The sequence below is a fragment of the Acomys minous genome (assembly GCF_964271855.1).
Source record: "Acomys minous genome assembly, chromosome: 9".
NCBI classification, from domain to species: domain Eukaryota; kingdom Metazoa; phylum Chordata; class Mammalia; order Rodentia; family Muridae; genus Acomys; species Acomys minous.
Window position 1 is genome coordinate 85,116,194 of NC_140490.1, and position 25,873 is coordinate 85,142,066.

At 37.3% G+C, this 25,873-nt stretch overlaps 1 protein-coding gene across 1 annotated transcript in view; it reads right to left on the bottom strand.

Annotated features, from left to right (window-relative positions):
- Window positions 1-3,064: 3,064 nt before the first annotated feature.
- The window catches only part of ADGRE3 (adhesion G protein-coupled receptor E3), a 47,761-nt gene continuing 24,952 nt past the window's right edge, over window positions 3,065-25,873 (bottom strand). The window contains exons 10-17 of the mRNA XM_084794818.1: window positions 25,279-25,446; window positions 22,983-23,186; window positions 17,973-18,208; window positions 15,824-15,890; window positions 14,603-14,694; window positions 12,520-12,700; window positions 8,877-8,972; window positions 3,065-3,394 (exon numbers count right to left, since the gene is read on the bottom strand). Of these exons, the coding sequence (XP_084650944.1) occupies window positions 3,215-3,394; window positions 8,877-8,972; window positions 12,520-12,700; window positions 14,603-14,694; window positions 15,824-15,890; window positions 17,973-18,208; window positions 22,983-23,186; window positions 25,279-25,446 (1,224 nt within the window). The 3' untranslated portion in view covers window positions 3,065-3,214. The remainder of the gene's footprint in view (window positions 3,395-8,876; window positions 8,973-12,519; window positions 12,701-14,602; window positions 14,695-15,823; window positions 15,891-17,972; window positions 18,209-22,982; window positions 23,187-25,278; window positions 25,447-25,873) is intronic.

Here is a 25,873-nt window from a genome sequence, read left to right on the forward strand (position 1 = left end):
TGTCTCATGAAAAAATTGCATGAATCACCTCTCATGGAAATTATCATTTTCTTTGACTTTATCTTTACTAAATTTATTCAAATATTCAAAATTGCATGCTTAGGGTACAAGCAGATTGATTTGGATCTTAAATTTTGTCTGGATGTGAAATAAATATTCTCATATTTATGGTTGTGAGCCTAGCCTTTAACAGCTGAGCCATCTCTCCAGCCCAAATATTCTCTTTATTTAAAAAAAGGACTTGAAGTTTAGAGGGAGATGTAATAGGGAGCCTGGTAGAAGGAGGAAGGCAGTACTGATCAAAGTATATTACATACTTGTGTGAAATTCTTCCAAAACTTAAAAGGAATTATCATTTTGTTTGAGTCATGCCTGTCTGAACATTCATATTGGCATTTTATAGTTATCTATCACCTGTGCCTAATATTGAGATCAAGTAGTTGTGCATTCAACAATAATGCCATCTGATATTTTATTTCTATTTTATGGCATATTTTCCTTATTCTTAATGCTTTATAATAATATTTACTTGAAGTATGTACTTTGCATTGACCACATATGCTTGTAAGGTTGATTACAACTTGACATAACCTAAAATTAATTGGAAAAAGGGAACCTCATTTGAGAAAATGTTTCCTTTAGATTGGGCTGTAAGCAAATTTTTCATGTACTTTCTTGACTGATGATTGCTATGGGCAGTCCAAGGACATTATGAATTGTGACACCCAAGGCTGATGGTCTTTGTTACAATAAGAAAGTAGGTTTAGCACACCATGGGGAGCAAGCCACATAAGCAATATTCTGTCATAGCCTCTATTTTAGTTTCTGCCTTGCGTTTCTGTCTCTGATGTTCCTCAGATTTGGGGTGTGACCTGAGAATTGCAAGCTGAGTAACACTTTTCTCCTCAAGTTGTTTTTAGTCAAAGTGTTTGTCTCAATACAACAAAAGTAACTAAGACATCATTCTCATCCATTTATACCCTCTCATCTATCCCTACCAATAACACTACTGCTTTTTTATTCTGCTACTTAATATCATTTCTACTTAAATTTCACCTGTAGATAACATTATACACATTAGTTACAACATATGATTTGCTTGCTTAAGAAAATGTCATATTGGTCCTTCTGAGAATTTTTTGATCATCTTGTTTGCATGAATACTGATTAGACATCACATTCATCAGGAGCCAGATCAGAATTTTTTCATTGACTCCCCAGTATTTTTCTTCCCTATTAGTTTAGCTTGGTGTAATTTGAACTTTCTTTTAGTTCTAAGATGTTTTATTTTATGTGTGTGAGAAGTTACCTGCATGTATGTCTGTACTCTACATGTGTGCAGTGCCCACATAGGCCAGAAATAGATGTTATGTTCCTGGAAAGTAGAGTTATATTCATGAACCATAATGAGAAGGCTGGAAAACAAAACCATGCCTTCTAATGCAGCCAATGCTCTTAACTGCTGAGCCATCTCTCCAGCTCCAATAACTTCCATAAACTTTCAGATGTTTTATCACTCTCTAAGATAGTTTATAGTTTGAAAAGGTGTGACCTACTAGATAAAACAAAATTTCTATTAGTGTTAAAAGTTTCCAATATTTATAATAATTTCATTAATGCCATCACTTCTTTGCAGCAATAGATTCAAATGTTGCCATATATTACTACAGCCATGGATACTTCTGAAAAAAGCAGAGACCCCAGTGACCATGCTCAGACATTCTGTATCTTCCTGTAACAGGTCTTTATTTATAATTTCACAGATATGAGATACAGTTACCACAGTGTTCAGATCCTTTTATGATCTTTAATGCAAATTCAGGTTTATAGTCTGCACTTGAAAATTTAATGTTTTCAAACACAAGTAAAACTACTGAATTAAAAGATAGGCATTATATTAGGCTACCAAGAAGAGACTTGATACCCTATGAGCATTTACAGGGGGAGGAGGACCCCCTCGGTCACATTCATAGGGGAGGGGAGTAAAGGGAAATGGGAGGGAGGGAGGAATGGGAGGATACAAGGGATGGGATAACAATTGAGATGTAATATGAATAAATTAATAAAATATATTTTTTAAAAGATAGACATTAAAATGAGTTTTCCTTTCAGGCTTTATTGGCATTAATAATTGTGCATCATGATATTTGAAACATACACATAATACATATTCATTATCTTACAACCTGAAAAACAATGAATTTCTTCTATGGATGGAAAGGTAATATATCAAGGCTTTAGGTTTCACACTGAATAAAATACTATAAGGAAAAAAATGACAATAAAAAATAACCAAACATACAAGGAATAAAGTGTTGTATACTACAGCGAAGCAAATTACAATGAATGCAAAATGATAGAATTAAACACATCAGCCCTGAGCTATGCAACAGGCCATATTCAGAACACAGAATGACCATGTAGAACATATTCCCAGAAAGATGTGATCACTTTAGGACTTGCTAAAAACCATACAGACTATATATATGTGTGTGTGTGTGTGTGTGTGTGTGTGTGTGTGTGTGTGTGTGTGTGTGTGTACTGGATACTCAATTGATATGCTTTTCCCTGCGGAAGACTATTCCTCCCAATCAGCATTCCTCAGTTCCTTCTGATTTTTTGTATAAGGCTGAGCCTTGTGGGCTTTCCCCTGTTCATGTTAATGATGTCTACTGTTGCCTGTTGCCTCTGTTACAAGAGCTTAGGAAATTGTATTTATGCATTTAAGTACACACACACACAATATATATATATATATATATATATATATATATATATATATATATGCCATAAATTTGAAAGCCCATGGAGAGGTATACAGAAGACTTATGAGGAATAAAAGGAAAACGAAAATGTTGAAATGATGTAATTATATTGAACTTCAAAATTAAAAGAAATAATTTAAAAATACACGAATGATATATATTATATAAGAAGCGAATACTAATAGATAAAGGTTAATTGAAAAGGAAACAGTGATCTATAATGTTAAGACAAGAAACCTACTAATGGTTATTTACATAAAAAGTGAAAAAGAGAAATATAAAATGATATATGAGGCAAAGAAGATAAGTAACTCTTTCAAAAAGAGATTACAATGAAATGACCATGGAGTGTGCAACTGTTGTTGTTGTTTATCCGGTCTGCCAAGGTGGTCTCCTATGCATGGCAAAGTACAAGTGAAGATACACTACATTGGTATTGGGGACCTTACTCAGTGGTGAACATTTCCACTCCAGTATACATGAGTACTTGAGTTCACATCCTCAGAACCTATGTAAGACATGGTTATGGCTGAACATACACTTGCAACTCCATCAGTCTGAAGGGTGGGGACAGAAGGACTGTTCGTGCTTCCTGTCTGGCTGAGGAGGTCCGTGTTCAGAGAGACACCCTGTGTCAAGGCAATAATATACAGAGTGAGAAAGCATGACACCAGCCTCCTTGTGGATAACCATATGGGCACATATGTGATCATACAACATGACAAGGATACACATAATGAATATAAACTAATAATAATAACAATAATTTAAAACTAAATAGAAGATATAAAACTCAATGTAAAATATGATTGATACAAGATAAGTAAGTTCATTCAAAATCCCAATTAAGGCAAATAAATCCCTTGGATACCTATAGATTCTTAAATTACATAATAGTGTGAGGTCTGCACCTCACCAGCATAGTAGACCTAGCCCTTGATGTAGAAGCTGTGGGTGAGTCATCTTGAGGGCAGACATGAGTATGGGCAGATAACCAGTGCCAGTCTTGCCTTTTGTCTGTTTTGCAGTATCACAAATTATGGAGAGGATTCCCTCCTCTACTTCCTTGTGCATTGCCACCTCTCTCAGAAAAGAGAGCTGGATCTGACTTCATGATAGTGGAATAACTGTTTCTGTTTCTGTTCCTCAGTGGCTGCAACACTCAGAAGTGCTGGTGAGATTTTATATGTGAGAAGAAATGAAAACATTTTCCTTAGAGTCCATAATTTGGTACCGAGAAAAAGAATTTAAAATGTAGACTATGTTTGTGTATGATTCAAAATACATCATCTTGTCCTGAATGATGGCTGAGAAGTAAAGAATGTTTTCTGTGCCATCATAAGGATAGATGTTTAGAACCCAGCACCATTGATGTCCTTATGATTGTAGGACAAAGATAGGGTAATTTCTTGTGCGTATTCTCTACTGCCACAGCAAGAAATTATGAGTACTCACTTCCTATAGAGACCCTTCATCAAGAATAACATCAGAAGAAAAGTAGCGGTCACTTGATGCCCTCTTTTGGCTTTCACATGTTCAACATGTGCATGTGCATGACTGTAGAGTCATGGGAACACATGCTCATATGGAAGCATACACACACCAAAACAAACAAAAAACCAAACACTGTTTTAAAATTTATGGTCTTAACAGTGGTGGCACACACCTGTACTCAAGAGGCAGACATACGCAGGGAAATGTGCAGGCTACTGAGGATAAAAGCCATCCCTTGACTTTGCCTGATGTCATGGTGACCTGCCAGTCCAGATATGTGTGATGGTAATTTTTGGATTTCTATTTGACTACAACTTAAATGAACTAAAAATATGGCACCCTTGTAAGAGAGTTTTGCTTAATTTGATCTTGGAAGATCTAGTTTTAATCTAGATCTTGAGGCATGAAGACACACCTTTAATCAGATCTTTTGATCTGGGATAACCCACCTCTAATCTGGACCATATAATCTACGGGAAGCCTATCTAAGTACATAAAAGAAAGAAGCTTTTGCTCTTTAGCTTCTTGTTCTCTTCTTTTTATTGTAGTCCCCTCCCTCATCATCTCCCTATCCCACCCTCCCTCCCTCAATTCCTCTCCCTCCCTCTCTTAATCCTCAGAAATGGGAGGCCTCCTCCCTAACATCTGACATTTGCCTATCAAGTCTCATCTGTACTGAAAATTGAGCCTACAGTACTACCTGAGTTCTCTTAGCAAGTCCATTCCTCCTCTGTCTATAAAGCTTAGTTCTTCAGTATTTCAGCATATGATGAAAACCAGATGAACTCCTCATGGACTGAGCAACTACTGTATTTCTGGACTTCACATCCATTGACAGCCATTATTGGATTAGCTGGATCATAGCCTGTGAGTCATTTTAATAAATACTTTTTATTCATTCTATAAATTCTGTTATTCTAGATAGCCCTGCCTAATACAGTATGCACAATGATGCAATAGTGATGTGAATGTTATGGTATAGCTGATGCTTTTTATTAGATTTGATGCCTGCTTTACAGGCAGAATATTCATGCCCACTTCCCTAACTTTGATCCAAAACCCATGGCTGGGTGACTAGAGGCTCTAGTAATAGAATATTCTAGTGGCAATTACTCATAAAAGTATGCTCCTTTCTCTATGTATCGAAATTGTAAGGTATATCCTATGCTATTAGATATCGGAAGAATGTGATGGTTTTTTATTTCAATTTTATAGGGGATTACAATTTAGATATTTCATGAATCTCAGAAGAGACTATGATCTTTGGATTTTTAAACATTGTTGAGACTATGATAAACTCTTGGAACTTCTGAATTTGGACTGAACACATTTCTGTATTATGTTATGGCTACAAGCGTTTTGGGGGCCGGGGAGTAGAAGCTTATGGTGGTTTGAATAATTATAGCCCTCATAGACTCATGTGTTTGAAAGCTTGGCCATATGGAGTGGCACTATTTGGAGGAGTGGCCTTGTTTAAATAGATGTGACCTTGTTGGAGGAGGCGCGACAAAGTGGAAGTAGGCTTTGAGGTGATAAATACTCAAACTTTGACCAAGGTGCCACAGAGTCTCCTGTTAACTACAGATCAAGAGGTAGACATTTTGGCTCCTCCAGAACCATGTCTGCCTGCACATTGTCATACTTCTTGCCATGATGATAATGGACTAAACCTATAAAACTTTAATTAAATGATTTCCACATAAGAGTAACCATTGTTGTGATGTCTCTTCACAACAATAAAACCCAAACTAAGACACTAGCCTAAGTCTTATTTCAAAAAATATTTGCCTGTGTGTACATTGTACACATGTTATGATCCTGTGTAATCATCGTGTATATTTGTAACATAGTTTCTTGACAACATAAGTCATTGTGGCTGGAGTTTTAGAACACTCTTCTAAGAAATATATAAATTTTAGAAATACGTATGATAGAAATAAATTGAAAATAAAAATTATTAAATCTTTTTTGGGTAGGTAAATTTATTCATACACAGAAATTAGTAGTTTTTAATTTCAAATAGTTTAAGTATTATTTATTAAGTATATTAAATTAAACTTACAAGAATACAATTCTACATCACAGTATTCAATGTGATTTCTGTGTAGTGAAAAAGTGCTAAGAAAGAAAATAGAGGTGGACTAATATTAGAAAACTTAGGAAACCAAAGTAAGAAAGAGAGAAGACACATTAAAGTTGATTGTAGAAGTTTTAAAAACATGTTGTGATGTGACGATTGCTGAGCAGATAAAGGCTTGTGTTGTCAGGCACCTGAGTTCACCTTTGGACTCATGTGGTGGAAGAGAACCAACTACTGAAAGTTGTCCTCTAATTGTCAAACATACACTATGGCTTGGCAGTGTATGTACACACGTTCACACACACACACACACACACACACACACACACACACACACACACACACACACACATCCTTATGGTATTTAGCAAAGATACCTTTTTAAAATGGAGTTACCTTGGTCATGATGTCTTATCACAGCAATGGAAAGTGAACTAGGACACCCAGTAACCACAGAAGCATAAATTTTATCTCAAAGGTTTATCATTAAGATATTACAAAGATACCTGTCTAAGAATGTTTAATATTTCATTTCTCACTATAAGACATGGAATCTACAGAAATACTTACTGTCAGATTAATAAAGAAAATATATTTTGCATATATATGGAGTATTATTGAGCCACAAAAAACCTCACACATTTAGAAAAAAATATGGAGACCCTGGGGAGACAGTTCAGCACTTAAGAGCAATGGATGCTCTTTTGAGAACCTGAATTCAATTTATTACATAACATGGTGGTTTATAGCTGCCTCTAATTCCAGTTCCAAAGGATCTGATGCCTTTTTCTGTCTTTTATGGGCACCAAGTATTCAGGAAAAACAACCATTTACACTAAATAAATACTATTTTAATGAAAAGAAAAATGAATAGAGATCAAAGATATTTGTTTCAGTGAAATGTACTACATACAAAGAGGTTATCACAATGGAAAGAAAGATGTGGATTTGAATATTGGATAACAGTTAATGATTAATACAGAATAAAATGGCTAGGGCAAGACACATGGTAAATAGATACAGGATTTGATTTTACATCTTACTTGTATGGTAGAAATCTCACAATGAATCTTATTTTTACAGGGAGAAGGAAAGATGAGCACAGCAGCAAGACTCTCGGCATTTAAGAATCAGTGGCCTCCCTGTAAATTGCTCAGTCTAATCATTGTCCTCTGAGATGGTATTTTATCATATACCACCTTCAAGTCTTTATATACGTATAATTCTCAGAGAGCTTCATTATGGTACTTTCAAAATAAACTTCATGGGAACAAGATAGTACAATCATAAGCCAAGCTAGAGAAGGTGTTGGAAACTGATAATTATATTGCAGTAGCTACAGTTATTCAACTTTATGTTTGTGCACCCAGATATTTGTATGGGTGCATTTGTACATGGATATACACACAAATGAGGGGAAGAGGACAGCCACCAGTTTATCAAATGCCATTCATTTTTATCAGAGTCTTTAACTGATCAGTCATTCACAGTTTATCTAAACCAGCTGTCCATGGAGCTCAAAGGATCCTTCATTTCTATCTGGCCAGTGCTGAGATTAAAAGCATGGACCATGCTTTCTTTTTTTTTCTTTAATAAATGCCAGAGATTGAAATTGAACCGCATGTTTGCAGGGCAAACAATATACTAATTCTACTATCTCCCCAGCCCACAATTACACAGTTTTTAGTCTTGCAGATATGGTAGAGGAGTGGGTCTGAGTGTAACTCTTCCTGCACATAAAGTTAGCACAAGATAAGAACTCAGTTTCATGGCTCATCAAATCCCCAATTAGCTAGAAACAGGAACCATCTTAAGAAGAGTCCTATGTTATGAATAAAATTTATTAGGTGATCATATTACTTGGAAACAATCTTTATTCATAGAGTCTATGGACAAATTCCTATAGCTTCAGGGAATGAAATGATCACATGAGAAAGCAATTGATAGTGAGGGATGTGAACATAGGAAAGCCATATCCTCATGGGGAATGAAGGGCATAGCAGAGAGTGGTCCAGGCCTCAGTAAAGAAAAGGAAGATTAGTTATCTCTTGTTTATCAAAAGAGGCAAAGCAAATCTCTCAATTCTGAACTCCACTACAAAACTCAGTAGTATCACTAGTATTACAATAGGCTGAAGCATTGTGTGCTTTTTTCATATTTTTTACATTAGTTATATCTAATAAATACTGACTTGAGTCTTGTGAAGTGGATATATACTCATAATTTGATACTAAGGAAAAAAGATAAAGGATATTAAAAGGGAGAGGAGACATAGAGGAATGGATATTGAGGAAAAATAAAGATTTGAGTGGAGTAGATAGAGAAGATGGGATGTGGAAGGGGTGTGATAAAGGGAGCAAGGCAAGAAGAAACTAAGGCATTAAGAGAAGCATTTATGTGTCAAATGTGGAAGCTGTGGTTGAATATTGTAAGCCAGATTTTTAATTTCCTTTATCAAGGAACAACAACAAAAAATTCACGTTTTCATGAGAATCTGGATCAGGTCATAGACAGCCCTCCTGGGGAGCTTATCTTACCATTTTGGTGTTGGTAGTAGAATGAGACACCTCAGTGCTTTCCATTTTAACCCCTTTCTGCATCCTATGAAACCACTTCTTATATTCCATTCGCACCTGGGAATTAACAATGGGTCAGACTCTGAATTTAGTTCAAGAGAAGGAAATATATCTAATATGGGACCAAAAGATACCAAGGCCAAATGTTACTCTCTATCACACTCATTGTTTTTCTGTATATTTCGACATATTTGATCTCATTAATCATATTTAAATTCAATTTTTCATCCATTAAAAAAAGGTATCTTTGCTAAATACCATAAGGATGTGATGACATTGCTGGTTGTAATTGTGATGCATATTATAATTATATAAATGGTGGTGATTATTTTAAATTTATGGTTCTGATACCGTTGAATGTGATGGTAGCAATGATAATAAAGATAAAGATGAGAAGGATAGTCACGCTGGTAATCATGAGAATAGTGATGATAATGAAAATAATGCTAATAGTCACAATAAGGTTGATATTGTTGAATATGATGATTATATGTTATGATGACAGTGATAAATGGGTGATTATGGTGGTGAAGAAGAAGAAGAAGAAGAAGAAGAAGAAGAAGAAGAAGAAGAAGAAGAAGAAGAAGAAGAAGAAGAAGAACGAGAAGAAGAACGAGAAGAAGAACAAGAAGAAGAACAAGACCAAGACCAAGACCAAGAACAAGAACAAGAACAAGAAGAACAAGAAGAACAAGAAGAAGAAGAACAAGAAGAAGAAGAACAAGAAGAAGAAGAAGAAGAAGAAGAAGAAGAAGAAGAAGAAGAAGAAGAAGAAGAATGAGGATGATAGTGATATTGATTACTGATGGTGGTAATAAATATCATAGTGACCATAGTATGATGATTTATGGCAACAGTGAAGAGAATGACATAATATATAAGATGATGATGATAATTATGGTGATAGTGGTGGTAATAAGTATGATAAAGGATATATTAGTGACAATAGTAATCAGAGTGACAATGTTGATGGTAATGATAATGATGGTGTGCGTGATGATAATAATTAAGGAGATATTGTGGTGATGATAATCACTATGATGATGGGTGTGATAGTGATTGATAGTAAGCATGATGATGACTAGAGGATGATAGTGGTGATGATGATGATGATGATGATGGAAAAGATGATGAGACTATGAAGATAGTGGCCAAAATTGACTGAACAATAGATATATGTGAGGCATTTAATATGCAACAAACATTTAACTCTTACAAAAACTCAATGAAAAATCCATTTTAACCTCTAATTTATGTAGTAGAGTCTGAATCTAATGAAAGTAATATTTAAAATGGTACATGACAGTATACAATGATCTGCTCCTGTATTAAAAATAAGATTTGAGAGGCTAGTGAAGAGATGCCTCACTCTACTAGAGACCTAACAGGATGGGAGAAGTCCAGATAGGCTGTCCTTCCCCTAAACACACACACTCACTATGTCAACATCTCCCTACCCTATCCCCGAGTCCTGTACCCTACTTGTTGTACCCTAGCTTCCAAAAGGGCCATAGACTTCCAGTTCTACTAGAGGCCGCATAGACTAGGAGAGGTACAGGTACGCTGTCCTAACACAGACCTTCCATGCTCTTTCACTATTTCATCATTCCCCAACCCTATCCCTAATCCTACTTGATTATTTCCCATGTTCCCTGTTCTACCCAGAGACCAAGCTGACTGGGAGAAGTCCAGGTAGACTGCCTACCCACCAAACTCCTCCACTCTCAGCCTCTTCCCACCCTGTACACAGTAATCCACCTTCCTAATTGCCATAACCCAGATTCCAACTGGATGGAGACTTCCCTGTGATACCAAAACCAACCACGGGACAGAGATTTTTTTTCCACTCTTCTACAGACAGCACAGATTGGGGAAAAAACACTTCCCACAACTTTCACACTCGTTCAGCTCACTATCTCTGAGTTTTCTCACCCTATTCCCAGCCCCTTTCCCTACTACTTACTGTGTCCTACCCCCCAACAGGGGTATAGCTTCCTTGCTCTACTAGAGACCATGCCAACTGGGAGAAATCCAGGTAGGATACTCCCTGTCAAACTCCCCTACTGTGATCCTCTGCCAGCCCTATCCCCAGTACCCCAGCACTCCCTGTCATCATATGCCAGCCACCAACATGAGTGGAGACCCCCTGTACTACCACAGACCACATGGTCACAGAAACTACCTGCTTTGATAGAGACCTCACATACTGAGATAAGTCCAGCCTAGAAATGGTACCAAGATTTTCTGCTCAACCAGGGACCAAGCGGACTGGGAGAAGTACAGATATGCTGTCATCCCACAAAGCTCTACACTCAATTTGGACTCTGTTCACCCTATACCCAGTACCCCACCATCCTAATCAACATGCCCACACTGCTAATTAGGGCACAGATTCTTTGACCTATGCCAGATACCAGCCTGGCACGAAGACTTACAACCCAACTAGAGACCTCACAGACTGGGAAAATTCTAGGTAGGCTGCCCACTTCCCAATATTCCCTACTCTCACTATCCAGGTGTCCCAACACCCTATCCCCAGGCCCGCAGGCCTCTTAGTTGCTGTGCCCCAAGTCTCCAATAGGGGCAGAGATGCCCTGCACTGCTGTAGATCAGACTGGGAGAAATCCAGGTAGACTGCCAGACCATCAAACTCTCCAACCATCTCACTATTTCATCATTCTCCCATCATATCCCTAAGTCTTGAACCTTCCTAACCCTAACACTTCCTAGCCCTCCCAGGTCAAAGGTATGATTTGACAAAGCTCTCAACTGATGTGGAGGAGACTACCTACTTACCAGACACCAATCAGACTAGGGGAGTATCAGGTAGGATGACTGCTGGCCAAACTCCCCTACTCTTTCACTGTCTCAGTATCTCCCCACATTGTCACCCATCTGTGCCCTCATAATTGCCTTTCCTCAGCCTCCAACTGGGGCTAGGACTCTCCTCTCTACCAGAGACAACACTATCTGCAAAGAGCTCATGCCACAGAGGCCAGAAGACAAGAGAGCAAACAGAAACCAAATCACAAAACATCCAGCCAACAACATAAATTCGGAAATTGACACCTATGCCTTTAATTACCCCAAACTTAGATGTCTAGAGGCCAGCATATAACAGAAGAGTGTAGAAATGATGACATCCATAACTAATATGTATAAGCTTTAAGGCCTAAGGTGTGATTTATGTAGAATTCTCTTTCGCATTTGATACCAGACAATCTCCCCCATTGTATTCATACTGCCAGCCTAAATCACTGTCAAGTGAAGCTACTTTCATTTCATAAAGACTAAGTCAATCAAGTTACACTTATATAACAAGAACAAGAAAGAAATCTTATAATTTTAAGCCACCATGGTTGAAAATTTGGAAATAAAAAAACCCTTCATCAATGCAGCATATCCACCCCAACTTGGCAAGCCCTTAAGAGGTATGCTTAGATGCTGAATAGATATGAAACACAATGTGTTATTTACCTAGTCAAAATTTAAAACTATCTTAAATAAATGAAAATTTCCAAATTGAAATGTGAAACTCCAAGAATGTAATCATCTGGTTCACAAGATTTTGAAGCTGGGTTCGTGAAAAATAAGGCAGTCTTACCTGGCGATTAAGCAGACAGTGTACCACAAATATCAAAACCCCCTGCAGGACATTGATGATGGTGAACAGATAGGCAAATATCAATCTCACTGTCTTCCCAACTTCATTGGCTATAAATAGGCCGATGCCCCAAGAGCATCCCAATACAAATAGTTGAACCATGGCTTTAAATGTCATAACCCTGAAAGAAAACAATAACCACAAAGTTAATTGCTGTTCATCATGCTTTCAAACCATATTATCTTGACAGAAACTATATGTTGTTTATGTGCTATGTTATTTTATTTTGGAAATACTTTGCTTATTAAAATGTATCAGTCCTGCCTATAAGATGGGCTGGGGTAATGGTAGTACAGAGCTTTTGGGAGTGGACAACCAATGACTGGTCCAACTGGGGTCCACAGCATACAAAGGAGCCAAGGAATAATACTGCCTGATACATGGCTAAGAGCCAGAGGCAAGACAGTAAAGAGACCCATGAGAAAACCAAATACTACTGGCAAAAACTCAGTTAAATGATTCCTAATGATATTCTGCTACAGTTATAGATCTGTGCCTCGTCCAATTGACATCAGAGGGATATAATCCAGTTACCTGTTGAAAGCAGACGCAGAGACCTGAAGACAAACACTAGGTGGCTCTGGAAAACCCCTCAGAAGAGGGGGAGGGAGACTTCTAGAAGTACAACCAACTAAACCAAGTAAGCAAGTGCTCACGAAGGCTCACAGAGATTCAAGCAAGAAGCAAATATCCTGTTTGAGTCTCATCTAGGTCCTCCACATATACCTTATGGCTGTATAGCTTGGTCGGTTTGCTGGATTCTCAACAAGGAGAGTTGGGGCTGTATCTGATTCTTGTGCCTGCTCTTGAGGCTCTTTTTATCCTACTGAGTTTTCTTTTCAAGCCTTGATATGAGTGTTTGTGTCTAGTTTTTGTAAATTTTTAGGCCATGTTGGAAGGTTATCATTGGGAGACCTGATCTTTTTTGTTTTTGTTTTTGTTTTGAGAGAAAATGTAGGAGCAGTGGATCTAGAGGAAAGAGGAGAAGTGGGGAGAGACTGGGAGGAAGGAAGGAAGGCAAAACTGTCATCAGTCTGTAATATATGGGAGAAGAATAAAAGAAAAAACATAACATCTCACACTTGCAGAATTTTGGTGTTTTGATATGTTGAAACAATAATTGTCTATGGGGCTTTTGATTTTGACTGCATATATATTTCTATTATGAGACAGCCATGAGCCTATGAGAACAAGAAGTAGAATACAGTGGCTTAAAGTTGAAATGTTGGGAAAACAAGTTAATAAGGAATGGAGTTGGTAAGGCATCAATTCTATTGTCTACTTTGCGTGGCCTATAATCACCTTACTGGCCGTTTCTGAGGAAATGTGGAGATTAAGTTTGACTTCTGATAATGTCTACTAAGAACTTTCTTTGTTACATTAATTGGTGTAGGGGTAATGTCCTACCCAATGTGGGCAGTATCATCTCCCCGAGCTAGGACACTGCACTATATGATATGTAGAAAGGAATTTGCATACACGCCTGCATTCACACCATCTTCTTTCCAGTTGTGGATGATGTATGGCCATGTACTTAGAGCTCTACTTGTGAACTAAACACAGTTCAAGACCAGTGAGGTAAAAATAATCCTTTATCTGTGTTGTATATATTCATATATATAAAATCATATATATGTCAGTGTATTTTGTCACAGCAACAGGAAAAGAAATTAAGAAAAACTCTTAGTATTGATTTCACATAAACTATATTATATCAATAAATAACAAAAAGTTTACAGTATGTAATTGAAGGAGTGCACTGGCGTAACTGAAACTAGAATTTTCTTCCTTTTTCTATTCATTGTTCCTGACTATGAACAGATGGTGACTATGAAGAACTTTGATTTGTAACTTTGTATGTTTTATTTGTTTTTTTTCTGGGTTTAGAAGCCAGAGATTCACACATACTATCAAGACCTCTACCTGTGAACCAGAGCTAGATTCATTATGATATTTTCCATCATGGGAGTTCTTTTCTAGAAAAATGTTGAAATGGCATCATCTGATTCTGGTACATTCTTACTTTGTGTCCTGAAGTGTAGAAACTTCTTTATTGAGGGAAGAAAGTTTACTTCTCAAAATCCATATGACTTGAAAGTAGAATGCCAGGTTTATCTGTGGAGATGGCAGGAAAAATGAATTAAAGTATTCTTTTTTCATATAGTGCAACTTGTGTTGGATCTGAGAATTCTCCAAACAGTTTAGGCTCTATAAAGTTTCCCGGACATTCTCTGAAATACTGTGTGCAGGACTCAATGCCTAGTTGTAATTTCTGTAATATTTACTCAAAATAGGGCATTTTGAAATAAGATGGCTACCATTCATTCCTTACCTATTAAAAAGGTATTAATTAAGAAGTTTCTAGAAAACAGAAACACATCCTGTACAAAGTAGATGGATGCTCACTCCATAGTTTCCAAAAGTAAAAATCAATTAATGAATCTAGGACTTTAAAAACACCTACAATAGAATGTCATATTAATTTTTTTAATTGCTGGAGAGAAACCATAAAGAATCTAAGAGCTGATGGATGGAAATTCCCCCAGAAGGGGAATGCTGTCTTCTGAGTATGGCATGCTTATTGTGCTCATAAACTCACAGCCATTGCTGCTACCCACCCAAGACTCACACAAGAGCAACCTAGTAAAAAATTCAGCCTGGATGAGGAAGAAACTCTTGATGTTTCACCCAAATGAGAAATGAGAGGCCTTTATGTGTACTAGAGGAAAAAGACTCAATATTTCTTTTTGCATGTGGCTACGGATAGGCTGTATATACTAGTTTTCTTAATTGGTTATTGTATGTAAATAATAGGATGTGAAGTTGAGAGGAGAGTTGGAGAGAATAAATAGAGCCTTGGTTCCTTGAATGCTTATGTCAAATTCTCAACAATGAGCATATACAGGGGGAGGAAATCCCCCTCAGGAACAGTCATAGGGGAGGGGAATAAGGGGAAAATGAGAGGGAGGGAAGAATGGGAGGATACAAGGGATGGGATAACCATTGAGATGTAACAAGAATAAATTAATTAAAAATTTTTAAAAATAAATAAATTTAAAAATCAGCTAATGGGAGATGAGCATATTAGGAAGGGCAGATTAATACGACTATATATTTAGGAATAAGAGACTTTCAGACTGAGCTTTGACTTCACGTATTTACCATATTTCCACTTTAACAAATATAACACATCCTATTCTTGGCTATCTGAATGTAGGCACACACACAAATCAAAGTCACCTACCAAGATAATAGCTGCCACTGGCCCCAGAAAGCTCCAGATGAACCCATTGTGCAGGCTGAGCCAGCAGCTGTGGACGTAAGATGAAAATTATCATTCTCTCTCACTATATGACAAAGATAGTTGAATACAGATCACAGAATATTATCTAATCAATGTGGAACCAATATTTCCAAGCTGAAGTTCATATAAATTTATTGTCTGACACAAGCTGTGTGCACTGAGAATCAGCTTTCCCAAGTCTCCAATAGGAAATGATCAAAGCTTGGGAAACGTCCAATAACTGGAGAAGCAATCAAGACATTTAAAACTCAGTAGCTGTGATTTCTTCAAGGCTTCAAGTTATTAATGCTGGGTTTTATTCATTCCCCAAATAAACTTCTAATAAATTCTATAATATTGACAGGATTACTTTGTGGAATGTTTTCAGTTATTTAGAACACATTGAGTAAAATGCATATCTTAGGAAAATTGATTCTTTCTATCTGTAAACATGGACACTTCTCCACTTATTCTAAAGTTCTTCTATTGGCCTGCATAAATTTTTTCATCTACAAACTGTAGATGACACAGTTTAAATGTCATGATATACATGCAAATTTTGGAGCAAAACTCAAGATTCAATAGGTGTAAGCTTATATTATGATACTCACTATAGCTATAGTGAGACAATCAAATTAATAGTTAATTGTAGTCTAAATCAACCAACAAAAGATAAATATATTTCATGTACAGAACCCTCTCCTTCTTGAAGACTGTCACATTTTGTCATGGAAAATATCAATAAATCTAGTAGAACTTAGTATAAATTGAGTTCTGGCAGAGCATTGTGAATTTGATAACTATAATTTGCCATAGCCAATGTTTAGGATACAAAAAAATATCTGCTCATGAATTGTGTTTTGGGGATGAAGACTACAACCATTCAGCAAATGCAGTTGTCAAGCACTCTTATTTTGTATATGAAGTTTTACTGGGACTCATTTTCACTCCTTACTTTACATATCACCATTGGAGTATGGTATAAAGTGATTGGTAAAGAGACTATTTGGTCTGCAAACCTAAGCTATTTAGTATTTGGTCCTTTATTAAACGTTTTCCCACTCCTAATCGTGTCTTTCATTCATTCTCCAAGATCATTTTGATGAGTGTAGTGTCCAAGCTGAACACTGGGCATATCTCCAAGTTAAATATTCTATAACTCTTCGTAATGTGACCTTGAGTATTTTGATTTGCTCTCATTTGAGCTTCACTTTTGGAAAATGCATGAAGTACAACCATCTCCATATATCTATCAATGAAATAAAAAAAAAACTACCTTCATGTAATTATATTGAGAGCCACAAGAGAAGAAGACCAGCTTTGATAGCTGGTATTTTTATCTTCACTGTTATTGTCATTCAGAAGATTAATCTTAACTTCTACCTATTGTTTGAGGTTCCCAGAGAGCACAGTACATGGTATTTGGAAGTGTGGGATTTCTTTATCCATTCTTTATTTTCCTGAAGTTGAGTTCAATTTTTTTTTTATGTCCATAGCCCCATCCATGAAAGGAGTTCTCATCTTACCAAAATACTTAATGTGATCAAACAGCAAAACCACTGAGGGCTTCTATTAAACTGTGGCTTTAAGAATTAGAAACCATGGGCCAGAAGATATGAACAAGCTGTGAGAAAGCTCATGTTGCATGTACAAAGACTTGGGTCACAGTATCACTGCTAGACAAATGATGTGGGGCTGAAACCTTGTCATTTCAGCACTGAGGAGGTGGAACCAGGAAGATGGGGAACTAAAGAATTTCCTTAGCTACGTAGTGAGTTCCAGGCCAACCTGAGAGGCATAAGTCTGTGTCTCAAACAAACAAACAATAAGCAAATAAAAATATTTTATCAAAAATCATAATTAAGGGTAGCAAATGGCATCTACAAGTGACAAACTTTTTATGTTATAGCTAGAATAATTGCTACCTCAAGCACCAATATCAAAACAAGATACTGAGAACCAGCAACTCTTGAGATTGACAAAAGGAAGTAATAAGAAGACAGGGTGATTTGGAGAACAGTCCAAACTATAGAAGATTAGTTGGTCAATGTATATTTTGATAGTAAAGTTAAATTTATAGGTTTTCTCCTTGGACACACACTGTGCTTACTGGATGTATGTTCCATAATTACTGTGTCCGGCTATTGCAGACACAGTAACAATAAAGGCAGGAATCCCATAGCCTACAGGATACATGAACTTCTTCTTGAATCTGCCTGAGCTGCTATAGTTGGCCACTTTGAGATTCCTCACGGTGAGAAAGAGGTGTAGCCCTTCAAGAAACATCCACATGAATGAAGCCAAGTAGAGGTAGTGCAACATCGCTGCAACAATGGAACACAACACCTAGGAGTGGGGAAAAAAGATATTGTGGGACAGATGCAGGCTATACTCAAAGCAACTCTCAACACACACTCTTTACTGGATGTTAGCGATAGATCACAGCAGGATTCTGGAACATTTTGAGTAGAGACAATACAATCTGAGGAAGCCCCTTCTGGTCATGGAAACTTACTTTCCACATGAATTGATAGATCAGTTCAGAAAGTGTCAAGGAGTAAATGATACCATAGCAAGTCTCAAATTGCTATGCACAAGTGGTTTTAGATTCATTGCCCTGAAACTTTACACAGAACTCTAAGACACATGCTCTTTGTTGCCTCCTGGAAGTCTTCAGTGGAATCTACCTGTAATTGTTTATACGCTGGGTATTTGAAAACATTCATTGACTTTTTTCCCATCTTGGTCTTATTTTCACATTTCCTCCCTAGATTAATATATCATATATATATATGGTCATAAAATCTTTATTGCAGGATCTGTCTTTACAGAAAATGATAATAAGCCCTCAGAGAACAACATCACTGTTATCTTAGTGCTACATTAATACAATAAATGTTTTCTTGTAATGATATTTTACCACTTTCAGTGGATGGACACCCAGACTTACACATCATAAAGAAGATGATAATAGAAATAAATATTAGAAAATTTAGTTTTAAAATGTGCGTGCTGGCTTTTGATCTACAGATGTCACAAATATTTTTCAGATAGAACTGTAACATTTCCTTAGCACTATTATTATTATTATTATTATTATTATTATTATTATTATTATTATTAAATTATTATAATCATATTAAGTGTGCATGTGTGGAAAACAGAGAATAGCTTTTTATGATCTCATGCATTGATTTCAAGTCACTACACTTCTGTGGCAATTGATTTTACTCACTGGAGAGCCTAACTACTTATTTAACTAACTTATTTGAAAGAATAATTTTCATTTTATGTTTATGAGTGTTTTTCCTCCATGTATGTATGTGAGCCATGTTCATGCCTCCATGAGTATGTTTCTAGTACCTTTAGATGCAAAAAGGGGGTATTGGATATTTTGGAAATGGAGTTGCAGACAGCTGTGTGCTGTCATGAGAGTGCTGTCTACTACATCCAGGCTTTCTGCAGAGCATCAACTGCTTTTAAATACCCCCAGATCCTGTCCTGACTTATTAAATGATGACTGAAATGGTAGAAGAAACTGTGATGGCCGTGATACAGTGTTGAAATGATAATAAAAAGCTGAATAGATAGCACATTTATAACCTTAGGGATGTGAATCATATATGCAAACCTTGATATGAGATGTACATAAAATGAGAAAAGTATTTTAGGTACTGTTGGAAGAATATTAGAATACTTCATCCAAAAAGATGGCTCAGGGGTAACGGTGTTTACCTATAAGCATGCCACCCATAATTTGACCCATAAAGTCCAAATGGTAAAAGGAGAATCGAGTTTGAAAAGATGTCCTCTGAATTCTACGTGTGGACCATATATATATATATATATATATATATATATATATATATATATATATATATATAGAGAGAGAGAGAGAGAGAGAGAGAGATAGATGGTCAGTAAATAAAAAACATAAGACAATCTTATAAATATACTGAACCTGAAGACAGCATTATGAACCTGCTAGAACAACAGAACTAAGATAGTGTAGAGAAAGTGTCCAGAGGAGTGATTATTTTTTCTGAATTTGAATATCAAAAATCTAATTAAACTCTGACATTTTTCAGAAATTATAAATAAATTGAAGGCATTTACTACACATAGTCCTGACTGTAGCACAAATTCTTGTCTGAAATAAAAATTGCTATTTAAGTGAATTTTATTAGCAACATTTGTAGTTACCTTTTTTCCACAAGTGCTGAAGGGCAAAAATAACCCCGCATTCTATCAACTGACATATAGACAACCAAAATGCGGTCTACTATACACTGGACCATCATGCCAGTAAAATGAAAAGGAGCTTCCAGACATGATACCGTTTGAAAGGATATTAAAAACACGCACACATGAAGAAGACAGGCTGTTGTATAACAGTCTCCTCTGAGTTAAAGCATTCAATTCTGGATATAGGCTCACTGGGGTTTAGAAAGAAAACAACTCACCAGCCTCAGGACATTGCTGAAACTGACAAGCATCTGCTATGATGCTCTTACTCCCCCCCTTCCACCTCCCAACCCCAACACCAAACTTCCCTCTTCCATTTTATTGTGTCAAGTGTATACAAGAGCCATGAAATGAGACACTTGCTTTTCGGAGAGAAACTGTGAGAGCTCAACTGCATAGGGCTGCCACACAGCTCAGTAGTCATTGATAATAACAGCTAGCTGTGCGTTCAGAAACCGCCTTTAAAGTACTCTTGCCACAAAGGAAGATATTATTCAGAGGGAATGCATGTGCTAACCAGCTTGATCTAGCCTCCGTTCATTCTTAGAGGCAAAGCACCATACCAAAGACCAGATATGTTCTCATGGACAGATGTCCCTAGCTTCTGAAGCTTCTTGCCGAAGCTAGAGAGCCAAAGCTCAAGATGCCACTTCTGGGAAGACCTTTTTTAAAAAAAAGCAAACATCATTTTGTGACAGAACAACAAAGACAGTGAGAAGAAAACATGTGTCCTTCTTTACGGAAACCACTCGCAATATCAGCAACGAACTACTGGTGAGCAGTGAGCCCAGCACAGCAGTCCTTCCTGAAAGAGCCCACCATGTTTCTGCATTTTTATGTATTTATATTGAATTACAGTCTCGCTGTGTTGCCAGGACTACCCTCTGATTCCTCCTTTAGCTGAATCCTAGACATCTGATTACAGAAACAAACCCTTCCTTTCTTATTTTAAAGAACGCATATTAACTTAGCATGGTCCTGCGGCATGCTGTCGCATTTCAATATGTGCGCACGGAACGAGATGATCAAGTCAGGGCTATTGACATCTTACCAACCACTTAGCTGTTCATTGTTCTGGTATTAGAAATATTAAAATACATTTTGCTGGTTAATTTAAAATATTCACTTAATTATCGCCAATGTCCGACTATGCAGTTGAGACCTACCATTACCATTACTACATCTTAGGTTAAGTCATCATCAAATGCGTCTTGCGGTGCATATTCAAACATATAACCCACAACATAATTATTATAAAATGTGTTTGTGTTCTTAAAAAAAAACACACAACACAGACAAAAACAATATAGATGAAATGTATACATGAAAAGGAGTCAATAATTATTTTTTTTCTCGTTAGTAAAATGAGAAGTCATTTCAACAAGTTGAAACAGCAACTAGAATGAAGAGTTTTAGAGTTACTTGCGTGTCTGTGCAGCAAATCTATTGTGAGTGACTTCAAGCTTCTATCCTGTGCCTGATTCTGAAGTATGCTAGATAGTGCAAGAACTTCCAAACCAAGGGCTACCTTTTTTTTTTCATTTTTTTCTCCTTTATTAATTTATTCTTGTTACATCTCAATGGTTATCCCATCCCTTGTATCCTCCCATTCTTCCCTCCCTCCCATGTTCCCCTTATTCCCCTCCCCTATGACTGTGACTGAGGGGGATTTCCTCCCCCTGTATCTGCTCATAGGGTATCAAGTCTCTTCTTGGTAACCTGCTGTCCTTCCTCTGAGTGCCACCAGGTCTCCCCCTCCAGGGGACATGGTCAAAGTAGAAGGATCCAGAGGGTCCTAGAAGCCTACAAGTAGAACATTATGATAGGCAGATTTGGGCACAGGGGTCCCACTCAAACTAAGGCACCAGCCAAGGACAATACAGGCAGTAAACCTTAAACCCCTACCCAGATCTAGACAATGGACAGAACACTCTCCACAGTAGAGTGGAGAGTGGGATATTACTTTCTCACATACTCTGGTGCCAAAGGCTACCTTAACTAGTATGCCTTGTAGTTTGCTATGGTCAAGTAGCGGGACTAACAAAGTATGAGAGGAAGTTGTATGCACTCCTGCTTTGATCCATATAAACTTCCCCTCCAAGAGTTTATTGTACCTTTCTCCTTTGGGTGTAAAGGGTGACTATGATGTATAAGTGAAAATAGATGCATCTTTTTCATGTAGGTGAAAATTGATATACTTCAAATCTATTTCTTGACCTTTATTAACAGATGATATGAAACTTACCCGTGGCTGGGAGGATGACACAGTAAGAGTACTTGCTTTTCAAACATGAGCTCATGAGTTCAAATCCCAAACAACCACATAAACATTGGGTATGTATTTAAGTGCCTACAGCCAGAGCATTATGAAAAAGGGAGGCAGATACGTCCCAAAAGCTCTCTGGTCATCCATCCTATCCAAAATGAAAAACTTCTGATTCATTGAGATACCATGTCTCAAGGCAATAAGGAAAACAAAATAGAAAAAGACACCTGATACTTCGCTCTGAATGCTAAATGCATATACATAACTGCTCATACATATACACTTATTTCCATGCACTACACACAGATACCATCCACAAAAACAACATTGTAGAGTAACATTAGTGTAAAACAGCTTCTTGACTCCAAATGATCAACCTACAAATACAGATTTCTTCCATTCTACACAGAAAGGGAACTGAAATTTTCACCTTGCATTTCATCACAACATCTCTACTGGTGAAACTCTCTCTCTCTCTCTCTCTCTCTCTCTCTCTCTCTCTCTCTCTCTCTCTCTCTCTCTCTCTCTCTCTCTCTCTCTCCATACTAGCTCGGGCCAAGATGGCTATGACCAATTAGGACAATGAAGTAATTTGACTCAATCACCAACCTTAGGCTCAGTTCTGTTTATTCCTATGAGGAAGAGGAGGTCAGCCAGAAAAAGGCAAATGGAGAGCTGCAGATGAAGTGTGGTGCTGGTATTCCGGATGGGTCGGCACAGAAGAAAGGTCATGACCGCCAGGAATAGGCACACGAGAGAAAGGCTCAGTCCCACGTAGGTGATCACTGACAGTGCGGAAATCATAGAATCCTCCTACAAGCCACAAACGGTTACTTAAGATTCTCTATATCTACACTACAATTATCAAAAACATCAGCTTGCCATGTCTTGCTCTCTGCTGTGGCATCCACATTAAGGATTAGTGCTTAGCACACTATTCACGCAGTAAATATTGACGAAATGAAAAGTACACGTGGAAATATATAGCATTACGGTGATTGCATACTAAAATATTTAATAAACTAGGGCTAAAGTGAAACAGAATGTAAATTTTAGAGACTAAAAGCTACATGTGTGTTAAGCATTCTAAGAGGCTGCCTGGCTGTCTTTAAAGGAGGACCATTGGAAAATGGCAGTAACATTTTCATAGTTGCCTTTAGCACTGTAAATAGTATCTTTTACCCATCTGTATATTAGCTAGTATTCCTATGAACATTATGTAAATCCTTTTGAAACACACAAGCAGACCCCTAACTTCCACTAACCCAAAGGCTCAAGATTCACACAGCATCCTAAGTTATACCAGATTTCCCAGCTCTCCTGTCTCTGATATGCCTATCTGATGTTCCACAATATAGTATGTGAAGTGATTATGTCCATTATTTTCTTTGTTCTCTTATTATTTAAAAAAAAACATGGTATTTAACGTAATCTGAATTTGTCTTCCTGGGCCATTGTCTCTCATATTTGGCCCTAAAATAAATTAATTTCATTTCTTATGAAATGAAAGCTTTTATAATTTTGTTAATTCATGTTGACAGGAAGGCATTAGGTGATTTTCCTTCTACTTTAGTTACCTGAGGCTTGGTTGACATCTAAAATTTCTAGAGGGCTGAGTCTTTGATGATGGGCACTTGCTTTGGTTTGATCAACCAAGGTAGGTTGGATATAACTGCCTTTCAAGTTAAATGATTCTTTCAATTTCAGATTCCCTTGGCCTCTACTGCTTTAAGGTCTGCTAACCCCATTTCCCAGCATTTGAGGAACTTTCTTGCTGAGTCATGTTTACTCCACACACACTTATGGAATAGTCAGTATGTCTCCAGCTTTGGTTAATCCACTTAACTAATGTTTCCTCCAATGTATTATTAAAATTACCTGATTTAAGATTTTGTTTTTCTTTTACTACAATGGTACCACTGGACACACTTGAAATAAAATTAATGAACAAAGGTTGTGTGTCATACCCAAGATCCTCCACTCTTCAGTTACAGTGACTCAGAACTATGTGTTCAGTACTGATCCCAAGAACCTTCTGTGGGTGGTATAAGCCCTATATAACCAAAGTGGTAATAACCTTGTAAATGCACTGTTTGTTGCCACCCATACTGTTCCCATTTAATCTCTACAGTCTGTTCCTGGTATTTCTAGAGAGTTTGTCTGGCAAATCTTCATAAGAGTAAAGCTACCTATGTGCCTTTCTGGGTTTTCAGAAGTGAAGTGTACTATGGATTTGTGTATTTCAACATTGATCCCCAGGTGGCAGTGTACTCTGAAGAGGTTATAGTACTTCTAGGAAGTACAATTCTTTCAAGAGGGTGTATGTTACTCTGGGAAGGCTTTGAGACTTTATAATTATTCCCCCTCCTGTTCCTTCTCTGCTACCTGCAGATGAACAAAATAAGATCTCTCAGCTTCTTGCTTCTGCTTGTGATGCCACACTTTCTATGCCATGATAAACAATGTACCTTATGAACCAGGTGTCCAAATGAGCCTTCTTCTTTCGATAACACGCAGCCATGGTATTTTATGACAGTAGCAGTAAAGTAATTAACACAACATTTAACAAAATTATGGCCCTCTCCCTTCATGAAGAGTTGACATCATAGGCCACACATGTAGCTTCAGGAAGCATCCAGGAAGCATGCAAGCGTGAGGAAGGAAGGGGACACATTCCTAGCCAGTCAGAGAAGTTGGATCAATCTTGATGAGCAGTCGTTCAACAGAACATCAGTGTGTTAACACAGGTGGCAACAAAACTGCACTCATTCTGTTTTTATGAAATTTGGGGGGGGGAGCATTATCTCTCATTAACCCTGTAGCAAATTAACTCCTTATTCCTGGAAAATTTGTACGGAGACGTATAAATGGCACTTTCATGCTTAGAATATGAAAGACTTGATACCTCAAGGGATAGAGCCATGAGCACAGCAAAGCTGGACAGGTGAACACACTTGCAAATGGTATAGGAGCCATTGGCGTGTACGCGAGAGCAGCCCTTGGTGGACCAGCTGCCTCCTTCATCTGTGTCTTCCCAATGGACACAGATGTGTTCTGCTCTTGAGTCAACAGGCTGCAAAGAAGACAATATGAAAGGATATGGTTTTTGCTTCATTATTTTAACTTCTATTTATCTTCAGTCAGGATATGTGACATTAGCTAGCAATGTGTGATTCAGTAGTTGTCTTTCCCTCTCTTCTCTCTCAACCCTTTGCTCTTCCGGATTCCTCTGCCATTTCTGTACCCCCACATTGCAACTTCCCCACCTAAATTAATCTAACACACACTTGACTAAGAAAACACGTGTAGGGATATTTCACATCCTCCTATCTAATGGAGATTTTTGTTTCATCATGTATCCTCTATTTCTATCCATATATCAGTGCCCTGGGTGTTGACTCAGAACTGACCTACCAGGTTCTTTCCACTGAAGAAACCAATGACATATTGTGGTGAGAGACGACTGTTTGAAGAAATCTGTCAAGGGTCTGCTTTCTGCT